At 43.7% G+C, this 14,471-nt stretch overlaps 1 protein-coding gene across 10 annotated transcripts in view; it reads left to right on the plus strand.

Moving 5' to 3' along the window:
* The window catches only part of EYA1 (EYA transcriptional coactivator and phosphatase 1), a 142,737-nt gene that overhangs the window by 47,795 nt on the left and 80,471 nt on the right, over positions 1 to 14,471 (plus strand). For 9 of the 10 annotated variants that reach the window (XM_080938655.1, XM_080938658.1, XM_080938659.1 and 6 more), the window contains 2 exons: positions 11,849 to 11,931; positions 12,307 to 12,493. The exons of the other annotated variant lie outside the window; for it this stretch is intronic. In XM_080938655.1, coding sequence (XP_080794781.1) covers positions 11,849 to 11,931; positions 12,307 to 12,493 — 270 coding nt within the window. The remainder of the gene's footprint in view (positions 1 to 11,848; positions 11,932 to 12,306; positions 12,494 to 14,471) is intronic. 10 annotated transcript variants of the gene reach the window in all.

Below are 14,471 nucleotides of genomic sequence, written 5' to 3' on the forward strand. Positions count from 1 at the left end.
AGACAAAGGAAAGGAAGAGTTCAGGAAGAAGGTAGGAATGTAGTATGCTCTGCTAAGTGGAACACATTAATGTCCACACAACATAAAATTAAAGCAACATTCATCAAGCCCTTTAGAATAGCAAGCACTATTTTTAATTATTTCACATATACCATCTCAATCTCTCTAAAAATTCTGAACATCTTGCAGAAAGAAGACTCTGAAACCACTGAGGAATGTGTTAGCAATTCATTCAGTTAGTATATTGTGGCTAACTTCCCAAAGATGGCACCTAAAATCACAAGGGAGAATGATGTAGTCCTGTCTGATTCTGCATGCGGTAAACAGGTCTACAGAGAAGGCTTTTGCAACCACACAGCCCTAACGTGGATGCCAGAACTTCTGAATTGCATAGTTGGTTCTGGAAGCAGAGACACATTGCCCATAACCATGTGTATAGTCAGTTGCTTCTCTGCTTAGAATTCTCGAGAAATATTTTAGGAAAACTAATTTCTGAGTCCTATCTGAGTTTGAACCCTTTCAAAGCTCCCAAATAAAACATTCGTTCATCAGTGTGTGGCCTTTTAGCACTGTGGGGCCTGGGATGGCCTTTTCCTGTCCTCCCCGGACCCCGTGCTCTGACATTTGGTGCTTCTGGCAGTGAGCTTCAGGGAGCCTAGCACGTGAGATCTTCAGCTATCAGCTCTTGTTTTAGGAAGTGCGTACTTCCCTAAAAATCCCGTGGAATTTATCTCTGCATTTGAGAAATCTACTTTTTACCTTTGCAAGAAGATCACTAGACAATTTTTTCCTGTTTAATTATTTTGTTTAATTTTTTTGGAAAGACTATAATCTTAATTTCAACTGAGGAATAAATTACCATCCATACTCCCGGCCACTGTACGTTCACTGGGAGGAAGTGAGGTCTTTGTTGCTTCCTTTTGTTCTCTCGTGATCCTGGAAGAATATTTTGAATGGTCTCTGGAGGCCTTTTTCACACACAAACCTTTTGTGGTTGAACAGGCTTGAAGGGTTGGCTCGGCCTCAACAAGGGGCTAGAGACTCGACAGCCTTGGTCTAGATGTACAAAAGTCATGGGGAGAGTTTTCAGTCCTGCTCATGAGGCAAAAGACACTGGCTGCAAAGCAAAGGGGGATTTTGTATGAGCGGATTTGCATATATGCAAATATATCCACAGGTGAGTCTTACATATTTGCATATATGCAAATATATCCACAGTGAGTCTGTACAGGAGTACCACTGAGGTGAGGCTATTCGCCTTTGGTTCACAGACTGGTCTTTCTGGCTCCTTGTCAGCTGCACCATAAACCTTTCCTTATCTTTTATATAAAAGAGGCAGCTGACTTGCAAGCAAGCATTCAGCACGTATGTGCATTTTAAACAATAGCACAGAACTTTTGCTGCCCTGTCATCCGTGCGAACACCACAGCTCAGAGAGAATATTTGCACCATCCAGCACATAACCCCAAACTCTCTAGTGTAGGGAATGTGAAACCTCTCTCCACTGGAGGTAAGGAAGCATAGAGTGACCTGCCAATGGTTTTCAGACACACACAAAAGCAATGAAGATTAAAATACTATCACTTAACCAAAGGCAGCTCTGCTGTGAAGAAAGCCGCCTTTCCCATGGCAGCTTTAGTGCTGTGGGTCATAGACAGCCTAAGGCAGCTCTTTCTTTACATTTCTATCCCCAGTGTCTAGCGTTAGTCTGTCTGAAACATATACATGTTTCATTGGTATTAGAGAGATCTATAGCTCAATGAAATTTAGAAAATAAATCTATAGACCCAGGTGATTTGTTGGGGAGGGGATTTGGAATTTCACGTAGTAAATTTTCATTGAATTTACCATTGTAGTGTATATTTAACTCAACCTGTGTCCTTATTAGTGCATGGATTTTCCTGGACAGATGTCAGGGTTATCATGACAGATGGATGTGGTGCCTCCTTGGGATTCCCCTGCTCTCTAGTAACAGTGACATTATGGGATATCCCTGTCATCCCACTCCAGGGAAGGAGTCAAAGTTTTCCAGGAGACATAGGATGGGGCTACCATGAAGAAACCACTTGTAGGTTGATGTCAAGGCAATACACGATTGGACAACACAGAGTGGGCGGGAACAAAGTTATGGTAAAGCAGAAGAGGAAGAGGGAGATTTGAGAGGAGGCAACATGGAAGCAGACGTGGATGTTTCTCTCGGCGCACCTCTAAATGGATAAGGTTGTTACGAATCTTCTATAAGGGATGGAATTGCGTAGGATCACTTGACGTATCTAGGTGGGCAAATTATATTCTACCAATTGGATCAGAGTATTTTGGTGTGTTCTTTGACAAAGGGTGTAGTGGCGAAACACAAAGTCCACCACGGAGTTGGGATATGTGTGTGCAAGGCTTGGCAACAACACGCCAAGGGGAAGTGAGTGAAAACAACACGCTGGGGTGATTGTGCAACACCTGAAACAGAAGCAGCTGTGGTGGGTGGAGCGGACCGTGCCCAGGTCAAAAGAAGCCGGGGTCTGTGAGAACTTAGAGGTGATGTGGAGATGCCCCTCAGTGCTATGTGGCCCTAGGGGAACCGCTCTAGCACAGGATAAAAGGTTCTCTCTCTCTTATTTTTACTGCAACAACCACTGAATCTAGGGTTTGTAAAAACAGATTGTTTTCTTTGCATGCCCTTGCTTTGATAAGGAAGTTTAAGTTCTCCTTCATGAGTGATGCTTGTTTTGCTAAAGAGATTGAGGTTCAAACTCATGGAGAGAAGCTGTTTCAGGCCAGAAGCTTGTACAGGGCACACAGGCCCAACTCTCTCCACTTACCATGCGTGAGTGTGTGAAAGGGTGTGTGGGTACATGTGTGCATTTGTGCATGTGCATTCAAGCCCACCCCCCTCCACTGTCACGTGAGGGAGCGTGTGTGCACAGGTGCGTGTGTGCACAGGGTGAGGTGAGAACGGTGAAAGCCTACACTGTTGCTCTTTCCATTCCGTTTCTCCCCGAGGGTCTTCAGGTGGCTTGTTCCGGTTTACTAGATTCCTGGAAACTCACAGGTTTACTTTATTTATACTTCAACTTACTTGCTCTAGAAATGATCCTATCCAAGAGGAACTTTTATCAAAGATAAGCGTTAGGAAAATGCAGTCAATCTTTGAAAAGCAAATCGATTCTGGCTCAGTGACATGAGAAGCCTATGGTTGGATCACAGCCTTATTTTTAATTTTCCCCTTAATTACTTTAATTACTTTGCCTGTCACCTCATACTTAATTTTAAGTCTGGCTTTTTTACATCTAATTTTTTTCCCCTTAGTTGCTTTTTTTTTTTTTTTAAGGTAACATTCCATTTCAGCTCTTGGGCATCTTGTGTTATTTCAAGTGTTGAAAATTACATGGAAATCCCTTGAAAACTAGCTTTAGCAATAATTTGTGACCATTACCAATTTTATTGTCTATATGAGTTGTTTTTAGTTAAAATATATAGAAACATATATCAGGAAAGATGAATGGATTACAGCCTTTATTACCTAAGTAAAAACTTTTCTTTGAAAATAAACTGGAAGCAAAGGGGAAACGGGGTCCATTAAACTCCCTCTTCAATGCAGGGGGAGGCCTTCCTTTGCAGCAGCCCATCTGGCTCTCTGAGGTTTCCCCCATGGGCTCGTGCTAACTTCTGCCACAGAGATTGCACCCGATGATGGACATAGCCCGTGGCAAACAAGGCCAGAGAAGGAAAGCAAACGCCCTTCTGTGAAAATACACAAGGGACAGACGGCATCCTGCTTACTGAATAAATGCCAGAAAACACTCTACAACATGGGAAGGACAGACAGGTCTCAGCAGGTTCCAGCACGCTCATGCTGGCTGGGATTCTGGTTTTTAATGCGAGCCCTTGTTCTCTGTGAAGTAGACCCTTGACCTATGTGTTACTGTTTTTATTTTTTTAAGCTTTTTGAAGTTAGAGGTAGACATCATTCTCCCGTTGAAATCACACACAAAACAGAAACCAACATAGGCTGTGTTCTTAGCTGAGAAAAAATAGTGGAGACATTTTAATGAAAGTTTTTTGCTTTTTTTTTTTTTTTTTTTTTTGAGGAACTGTTTTAAAGATACAGTTGCTTCATACTTACAGGGCCAGGGGAGCCAGACCGAGTCTCCCAGAAAGACTGTTTCATGTTTGCTATGGTTGACAAAGTTCTACCTTTTCTCTGTAGGAGCCTCTGACAATGGCACCAAGAAATCAGAAACTGCTGTTATCCTATTATTGGGTGACTTCTATGATATGTCAGCCTAATAAAAATAGTGACATGAATAAAATGAATCAGTTTGATGCCAAATTTATCTATTATATTTCCTACATGTCATTTTCCCAGTTTTGGGTGTGTCTATGATTTTTGTATAAACTAAAATTAATTCTAATCTTTTGACTATCTGAGACCGTGTCAACAGTATTGATTCTGGAAAATTTGCATGGTTGATTAGCAAACAGTAAACCAGAACATAGAAATAATGGCTATTCTCTAGTGGAGAAGCCACATCCCATCCATTTGTCGTGTGAAGAAGATCCTATGATTGGCTACTTTTGGTAGTAACTCAAGACACAGAGTGGAAATATTGAAATATAAGTATACTCTAGAAATAAAGGATGTGGTGGGGAGGAAAGGCAGTCTTAAGCAAATTCAAGCAAGGCTGGGAATGATCACACTACCTGACTTCAGGATGCTCTGCAGAGCCATATTGACTGGCTAATATAGCTCTAACACAGACCACAGCATCAGTATCAAGCCAAACACCAGTGAAACAGGACCAAGAGCCCAGAGGTAAATAGCAAACTAGTTTTTCAGCAAAGGCGATAAGAATACTCATTAAAAGAGGACTGTCTTTTCTAGTAAGTGCCGTGGGAGACACTGGCCATTCACATGCCAAGGAATGAAGCTATGTTCCATTCTCACTACATGTAATAATAAACTCAAAACGGAATACATAGGGTATTTGGGCCTTTGTCTGTACCACCATAGGCTGGTGTTCTGCTATGATGCTGAGAGCTGAAATTTCCCCTCACATGCATACACACCCCACACACATGCTCCCACAAACTTTTGAGCATACATGCACATCACATGCACAAAATAAATGCAACAAATAAATTTAAGAAATTAGGCACAGGATGTAGAGATGAAGAAAAGCCTGCTTCAAACTGGTCTGGGGAAGAACCCATGAAACCGTTTATCAGTGAGACAGGGTTCCCAGAACGTAGTCAGTGCACACAGGGCTAGTCAAGGTTATTAGAAAGACATCGATGGACTAGCTCTTGAGGATCGGGGAAAATGTCGATGAGAAGCATTAATTGAGAGGAACAGGGCCACAGGAGACTTTCGGAATATCTCTGACCACGTTCTGGATAGGTAGCATGGTGGGCCATACATGGAGCCTTGGTAAATACATTTGATCTTTCCTAACTCCTCGTTCCAGTTCTGCAGCCTAAAGTTCAGATGCGCATGTGTACTCCATACGTCCAAAAGCCCAGCGTCCTCTCCACGCCCAGATGCGCATGCGTATTCTAGCATTTATTGTAGCTCCCTCATTCGTCTCCATCTTTGGGAGGAGACTCATAACAGTTTTTGGTCCTGCTTTGCCAATACCAGCATCTGAACTTTAGGAGTCTTGGATTTTCCCAATGCCGTTTCCCTTCCTATGTTTTTCTCTAAGAAATGATCAAGGGAATCCCTACTATACGTTTTCTGCTTCCTTTCCTGCTTTTCTGTAAAGCTTTCTTTTGCCGTAGCTCTTCCTGGGTAGTGACACGCTTCTGTTCCAGGCTGTGTGGTGGTGTCAAGCCCAAGGTGAGGCAACTTCCTGTCCAAGCTTCTGACGTCTCCTACCTCAGTGCAAACCTACTCTCTTCCCCATTGTCCTTGTGAATTTGTGGAATCTTTGAGATGTGTCGATAGAATAAATCTTAGTTTTGTGATAACAGATGTAATCTGCCCATTCAACAAACAGCCTTAATTATAAAAGACAAACGAACAGGAAAGTAAGTTGGCCTTTGCAGATTTTCTGAAAGGAAATGTATTTTCCACTGGTTCTGATGAGTCTCTTCTGCCGTGAGAAAGGAAGTCTGGCTTTCTGCAGGAATAAATTCTTTTAGTAGATACTGTTTTCTTACTCGATCAGATAGAAAATGACGCCTCCCTACCTTCCTGAAGTATAACTTCATCACGACTCACAGAAGAAAAAAAAATCACTTGAGCCAACATGTGCCAAACTCCTCAACTGAGAGGGTTATAAGAAAGGATTCTTTCCAGGCTGGTAACTTGACCATGGAATGTTTCTGCTGCGTTTTCCTTATCTGGAAGGTCTGGGAAGTCCAGTGGCAACGCTGGCACTGCCGTCTGCAGACCAGCTCTCACGGGGCTGCTCACTCTCCGCAGTCTGTGGATTGGCTGAGCTCAGTCCAGGCCCCACAGGAGGGGCAGCAGGTGAGAGCGCTCGCTACCAACCTGAAGCCCGGTGTCACATCCCTGGCGTCCGCCTGGCAAGGTGTCCCCTGACCTCTACGTGTGTTCCTGGTGCTCAGGTCTGCACACATGATAAATATATGCATACATAAATGTTGAAAAGGTTTGGAAAAGAACCACCAGTGCCTAACACAAGCCCTACAAAGGCTGCAGAGTGTGGTTATTTGCTTTCTGTGTTAGGACGGCTCATCTTGGTCACGGGTTTTTGAAGCACCAGTGGTGAATTTGGTGATAAAACATGGTAGTAAAACTCAGGCACCATGGGGTTTTGGTTGACGTGTAGGCTTTGAAGCTATACACTAGCCTTTTTTACTCCAACTGCGAGGATTCCTGGATCTGGGGAAAGGCTCAGAAAGGCAGCTTTCAGCAGAGCCTCTTGATTACCCAGAGGCCATTTGTCAGCCATGTTTTTTCCAAGCATATGACAACACTCTTGCTACTCTGAGAGTCGATGCACTGTGGGCACGAAGGAAGGAGGAAGTAGGACCGGAAGGGTTAAGTAGGAGCAAACACTTGGTTTGGACACTGTGCAGGATAAACTCTGTTTTGTTTGCCTTTGTTTCTTTGGTAGAAGGACACCCTGGGAATGTTTCAGTGAATTTCCAGCTGCCCACAAAAGCAGACAAAAGAGAGGCAGGCGAGCACTGGCTAGACTTTAAAGGCAGTCAGGCCTCTGTTTGGGTGTCACTTGGACCCCATGGAAGCTGTGGTACTTTGTCCTAATTATCATTATTTTATCTGAAATTAAAATACTAACATTGTCAGTTATTGACTGGCAAGATGGCTCAGCAGTAAAAGAATCTGTCGGCAAGTCTGACAACCTGAGTATAATTCCTAGGTTCTGCACAGTCGGACAAGAAAATGGACTTCCACAAGTTGTTCTCCAATATCTTCCCTCCTCTCTCCCTCTCTTTTCCTCTTCTCCTCTTCCTAATCCCTCCTCCCTCTTTCCCTCCCCCTCCCCTCAATGTAATAAAAGTATTGAATTTGTGGCATATTAAACCGTGGTTAGGATGAGCATTCCCCTCACAGGGTACAGAGAAATAAGAGTTGCTTACTTAAACCAAACGTTACTGTGCCTCTATATACATCACATCTGGATGCTTTATATGTCGTGGGCAGGCACCCCTATGTCTTTATGAACTGAAACATGGATGCGTGCATAACATTTATATACCCCTGTCTCCTAGAGAAAGGACTTAACAAGTCTAACAGCTCCTTGTTTGTTTCTAGATGAATTAGTAGTAATTGGCCTAAAATACTGACAGCCATGGATGTGATCGTATACACAGAGTCATTTATAGGTTAAAAAGGTAGGTAAGTGAATGGGACACAGAATGATCTAGGCTTATGCAAAAATTGGGGGAGGGACTAGACTGGGGCATTTCTGAAGAAGAAGCTTATGGACAGTACAGAATTAAGTTCAGTAGGACTTACCCTCAGAAGGAGCTGTGGGGAACGGCATTCAGAGAATGCTGGATCACAATTGGGCTGGAATGGGCATCTGGGGTGTGGGGCTGGGGCTGCTAGGAAGAGATCAAACAAATGCAGAAGATGGATAGGGACCAGACCAGCTAAGACCTAATAAATAAGTCCCACAAGGAGCTTGACTTTATCCCTAGGGCAGCGGGGAGCCACTAACAGTTACTTTTCAAGTCAAGGGTGACGGGATCTGTCATGCTCATTAAAGGAAGAGTCAGTGCCTCCATGGGAAGAGAAGGAGGGAGCACTGGCAGGGAGGAAGGGATGCAGGAGAGCCTGAGGCTGACAGCTAGTGTTAGCATAGGGTTAGCAGTCCCAGACTAGAAAAGCAGCCGGTTTTGCCCAAACTCTATGTGAAGCCAGGTATAGTAGCCCTGAGATCTTCCTTCTAGCAAATCAAATATGGCCCGAGCCCCAGGCTCTAGGAGGTACGCTTCTCCGTGAAGCACGTGAGATCCATTTGGAAGTTGCGTTAAGTCTCGAAGGCCACTGGGGTACCGTTAAGCTCCCGCTTCAGCACGCCGGGTGGAATGGAATCTCAGCCTGCAAATGACTATAACTGATGTTCCCTTCCAGCTAGTGCACGGTTTCAGAAGCAGCGTGCGTCTGGAGAGTCACTTGGGGCCCATTTGGAGTAGTGAACTGTGATTTACTTGGCTCTGCCCTAGTGGCCTGTATGTGCCAATATGGCTTCCATGGTCTTTTCTACTTTGTTCCAGCGAATAACTTACGGAATGAAAACATCCATTTAGAAATATATTTTATATATCTTATTCATTTTCTTGGTGAGTAGGGATTATGGAGGTCAGTATTTATTGCCCAAAAATGTGTCATTTAACTGAAAGTAGCAAGTCATAACCTAAAAATGTATAGTTTAAATTAAAGTAACAGGTCGTAACCCAGAGTATTTTTTCCTATTGAATGTATATAGTAGTGAGAGCTGAAAAAAGTGTACTCTTACACAGAAGAAATTTACATTGATTCCAGTCTTGATATATCACTATCATTGTTAATCGCTTCTTCTCTGATATACAAATGCAGAAAACAAATCACATCCCCATGAGAGCCAGTGCTTGAAAAGTAAAGTGAACTGGGTGCAGGTGTGCAGCTCAAGGCAGAAGTGGGTAGATCCTGGAGTCTGAGGCCAGCCACGGCGAGTTCCTGGCCAACCAGGAGGCCTAGGGAGGAACAGCATAAAGCTAACATCATGCTGATTGGCCCAGTGACGGTCTGTGTCTTAGTCACCCTTTTGTTCCATAGAGAAGTCAGAAGGAGCCCAAGACGTACTGGGTCACGTGTCCATAATTATCACATGCAAATGGATGTTGGCAGGGATTGTTCACGGGGACTTCATTGCATAGAGTGTTACTAGTGTGAACGTGTTCCTCGGCCAACAGAGGTGTTTTGGTGGCTCGGGAGAATGGCTATTTTTAAAATGTACAAAAGAGGAAACCCCAAATATGAGTCTGTGTGATAAGTGCATTTAAATGACCTTAAAAAATATATCCCCTGTTGATAAAAATAACAAATTCTTGGATCTGGCTTTTAAGGCTCTTAGATGCTTAATAAAGAAGAAAGAAATTTGAGTATACAAAGGATGAACTATGTTTCTCACTTGGGAAAGCCAAATGAGGAAAAAGATACATAAACACATTGGAGACTTTTGTGTGCTCTGGGATAAACGTTTCTGTGTGTGGAGGAACCGTTTTGCCTTCTGAAATACTACTTCACTTGTTTGAGAACCGTCCTAAGCTTCGAAGATTAGGAGATCATATTGGAGTATGTAGGTGAGCTGTTCAGGGTTGGGGCAGTTCTTAGCTCTAGTCCGGCCAGGGAGAAGGCTCTATCCATTGAGCATTTCCCCTGCAAACATTCCCAAGTTTGGATCATTAGAAAACATCAGGCAAGGTCGGTGCTGAAATCCCAGTGATGCTGAGGCCGGAGGCAAGGACCGGAGGACCCAGTGGTTTGCTCCACAGCTGGCTTGGTCAGTGTGGCAAAAATCCACAGACCCTGCCTCCAAAAGTTAGAAGGTGCCCAAGGCAAGACAGCTGGGGTTGCCCTCTGACCTCCCATTCCGGAACCTCCCCAAATTAACACCCTTACAGCTGTGTGTTCTGACAGGTAAGACAATATTTAAGTGTTTAGTAGTAAGTAAATAGAGAAGCAACCACTGTGTTAGTCGTGAATCTGAAGACTCCTTGATCTGCCTACACATTTGCTGTTTAGCACACTCATTTGTCATCTAGAAACTGTATAGGCTCTGAGTATAAAACTTAGAAATCTACATTGGCTCTCATTTCTTATGTGTGGGGGCGAGTGTGACCCATAGCATAAATCAGATTACAAGACAATTTTCAGCAGCTCTGCCTCCTACCATGTGGTCCGAGGAATCGAACTCTGATCCTCAGGCTTGGCAGCAAGCGTCTTTCGCAGCTGAGTCATCGCTCCAGCCCCGGTTTTTGAACTTAACATTTTCATGTTCCCAACGTATTTAAAAATAAGATAATTCAGTGTATTTTTGTTGGTTTAGTTTGTGCTTTTATAAAATATGGGAAAGCAATCACATGTCACCAGCACCACTAACAACCTCCTCTGTTCCAGAGCAGCACCCGGAAGGGCTGGGGCCTGTCTGCTTTGATGCCGAGAGCAGTGGCGAAGCGTCTTTGCTAACGAGCCCCCTAAATAAAGTCCTTATTTTTCCCCAGAGTAAATTCTCAGCAGTAAAATTCTGTGTCGTCTGACGCATGAAGAGGTACCGCGTAGCAGTGCACGTAGGTGTGTAGCACATCTTTAAAAACACACCGTTGTTCACTTCTGAGCTCCATCCCTTGAGAAGCCCGTGCTAGGTAGACCATCGGATGGCCGCTGTGTTTTTCCGTGACGTCACTCAGCAGCAGTGTAGTGAACACAGTTCTGAGGTGTGTGTGCGTGCGCGGCTCCTACTGTTTGTCCTTGAACAATGTGGACACCCAGCGCTGTTCGCCGCCGCACCTGTGGCTGTAAATCTTCCCCTTTAATCTTTGTAGTAAGAACGTCCAGCGCTGCCATTCATCCTCCCGTGAAATAAAATAAAGAGCGCTTTCCTCAAAGACTCGTTCTAATGGCCCCATAAATAAGGACATTGGGGAGCATTATAACTCCTTAGAAGTAGCAACACGGTTTTTGAGCAAGCAAGAACCTTAGTGTTCATCTAATATGATAACTTTATTTCACTTTAAGAGAGGGGACGAACAGCTATTAAAACTGGCCAAGGGAAAGTAAAAGAGGGCAAGATCTCCAGGAAAGAAAATGCTCTATTTATATTATGCATATTTTATGTAAAGACATGAAAGCCAGTGCATTCTACAGACTAAAATGGAAAACTTATTGGATGGTTTTTTTTGGACAAATGTTTACCTTTGACCTTAGTTTTTGTTTTTGTTTGTTTTTCTGAATTTACCCATGCACTCTGAAATTTAATCTTTTTCACTACCTACAGCACAATCGAAATGGTCAAGAAGCTTTTTAAGAATTTATTTTTATTGTGTGAATGTGTGTGTGTGTATGCGCAAGCGTGTAAAGTGTAAATGTAGCTACTAGAGGAGACCAGAGGTGTTGGACCCCCTGAAGCTGCAGTTGCCTAATGTGAGTGCTGGGAACTGCTTATGGGTACTTGGAAAGAACACCAAGTGTTTAAGCACTGGGTCATTTCTCCATCCCCCAAAACTGTCAAATATTTCAAGAAGCTAAGACGTTATTCACAACAGTGGGTTCCGGCGCAGAAGACGAGCTGGCTCCACCCCACCTTATGGGGGTGATATCTTCCCAGCTGCCTGAGGGCGGCACTGAGCAAACCGTGTCTCTGCTCTGTTTCAGGTAGCAGTTTTACCACATCATCAGGATTATACACAGGAAATAATTCACTCACCAATTCCTCCGGATTTAACAGTTCACAGCAGGTAATTTAATTAGGCAACTCAACCTCTGAAGCGCCTCAAAATACGAGATGATTTTATTGCAATAAAGGAAGAACCGTTCACGTTAAAATCTGAGCGGGCACTTTCTTAAGCCTTTTAAACCTTTTTCCCTTTGAATCTATAGCTGTCATTTCTGGTGAGTCTTATGGTTTGCAGATGGTGTCCTTTGGTTTATACCATGGCGTAGAAAGAGAGCTCTGAAGAGTGTCTGCATCCTTGCCTGAGCTCAAGAGGGGATGTGTACTTCTATGAGTTCAGGAAAGACACGCAGACACAAGCATTTGGGACTTTGCTTTGCCATGTAGGGCAGGAACAGCAGGCCTTTAACACACCACTCTCCTGTGTTTGGTTTGGTAGGACTATCCGTCTTACACCAGCTTTGGCCAGGGTCAGTACGCACAGTATTATAACAGCTCTCCGTATCCGGCACACTACATGACCAGCAGTAACGCCAGCCCAACCACACCGTCCACCAATGCCACTTACCAACTCCAGGAACCACCTTCTGGCATCACGAGTCAGGCGGTCACAGAGCCCGCAGCAGGTAATCATGCGTTCTCATTAGCTCTGGCTGAATCCTCAAGGCTTGACTACATTTTTCCGAGGTCATGAGCTCATGCGGTAGGCGGAACCATTTCGGCTGGTTTCCATAAACACGTACCTACATTGAACTGCACAGCTGTGGTACCTTTGTTAGTGATATTTATTTGTCGGGAAATGTTGATATAAGATATGTGAACTTGTCAAAAGCATGAGAGATTTTTATCTATTTGACAATTTCTCATTTTTCAAGTATGGTATACAGAGTACATAGTCTTTAGGCATACACTTAAAAATAACTACTGGTTATTAATAAGTAATATGAGTGTACTTTAGTACCATACCACACTTGGAATATGAAAATAAATTATCCTGTTTATTTATAATTTAAGATTTTTGATCATTACACAATGTTTTCCACCCCAGCACTACATTGCTGAGAGTTGAAAATCTGGGAACTGGGCTAACCAACAAGCCAGCTCTGTCCTTCCCTATAGCAGACATACTGTGGATTTTCTAACAGTGTGTCTAGTGTGGGCAGCTTCTCCATCCATGGATGTTTCCTATGTTTTTAGTTTCTCCCCCCCCCCCCCGCCACTGATATGTTCTTTGAGGGACAAACAAACCCCGAGCATTCCATGCTTAACCCCCTCAGTTAATCTGTTTCTTCCATTTTCTCTCCAACTTTACCCTATTGTACCAACTTTAAAAATGTTAGCCCTGCATCTCATGGATTATGAGACCAGATGTCATTCCCACGAAGTCTGGGCTTCTTCCTGTTGGCTCTCCCCAGAAGTAGAACCCATTTATCGCTACAAGTAAGCTTAAACAGTGGTGTGCAGAGCGGCCCAGCGCTCTGACATGATCTTGGCGTGTGACAGCTTTTGAGACAGAAATAAGTATTGAAGCTAACAAATACATAGTTTTATCAAAACCCTTTCAGGTGTAGTTTCTTTTGAATTAAGCCATCTATTGGCTGAAGTCAGTATTCTGTAATCTGGGAAACTGCACTGGTGTTGTGTGCAGCCTTTCTTTACCTGTGATGTCTTTTCCCACCTTCTTCATTGAGTATTTTGTACAGTGAACAGAAAGGTAACCTGTAGGGTTTTTTTTGTTGTTGTTGCTGCTGCTGTTTTGTTTTGGCAAACATGTAGAGACCCAACATTTCCATCCTGTGCATTTTTTAAATACTATTTTTATTCTTTGTGAACCTTACACAAAGTAACAGATTCATCAACCCTTCTAAGATCATCTCTGCCTCCCAGCCCACCAGCCTCGTATTCTGTATCTCTGTCCGCCATCCCTGTCTTTATCTGGGTTTCGTCTCTTTAAGTCTGGATTGCCAAATTCTCCAGGGGGTGGGCCTGTCCAGGGGTATCATGGGCATCCCAGGGGTCACACCCTTAAATAAGACGGGCTCTTCCTCTTCCAGCAGCTATCAAAAGCTAAAGCTCCTCGGGTCGTGGTAGCACCCGTCTGGCTTGGGACGGTCCAGGTCCTGCACACACTGTCACGGTTGCTGTGCAGTTGCCCTGTTGTGTCTGGGAAATGCTGTTTCCTTGTAGTCACCTACTGCTCCTGGCTTTTATGGTCTTTCCGTCCTCTTCTGCAATGACTCCCGAGCTAGGAGAGAGTGACGCTGTGAATGTCCCATTTCGAGCCAGGTCCTCTCCAGCCGTTTATTCTCTATGCGCTGACAGTGTTTGTGCACATGTAAGTTTTCTACTCTTCTATTTTTCTTTTGGCAGATGTTTTGGGGCATGGTTCCTGATTATATGCAAAGTTATGGTGGGTTTTGGTAGAAATTGTGAAATTATTTTTCGTGTGACTGGCCGTTTGCATTCTCACCAACAATATCCCAGCTGCTCCATGTTTTTAGTCAACACTCCATGGTGTCGACACTTTGGCCTTTGGTCATTGTCACTGCTGTGGTACCTTGTTTTAATGTTCTGTTTTCTACCGATGCATGAGCAGAGCGTGTT

This window comes from Micromys minutus, assembly GCF_963924665.1.
Source record: "Micromys minutus genome assembly, chromosome: 26".
NCBI lineage: Eukaryota > Metazoa > Chordata > Mammalia > Rodentia > Muridae > Micromys > Micromys minutus.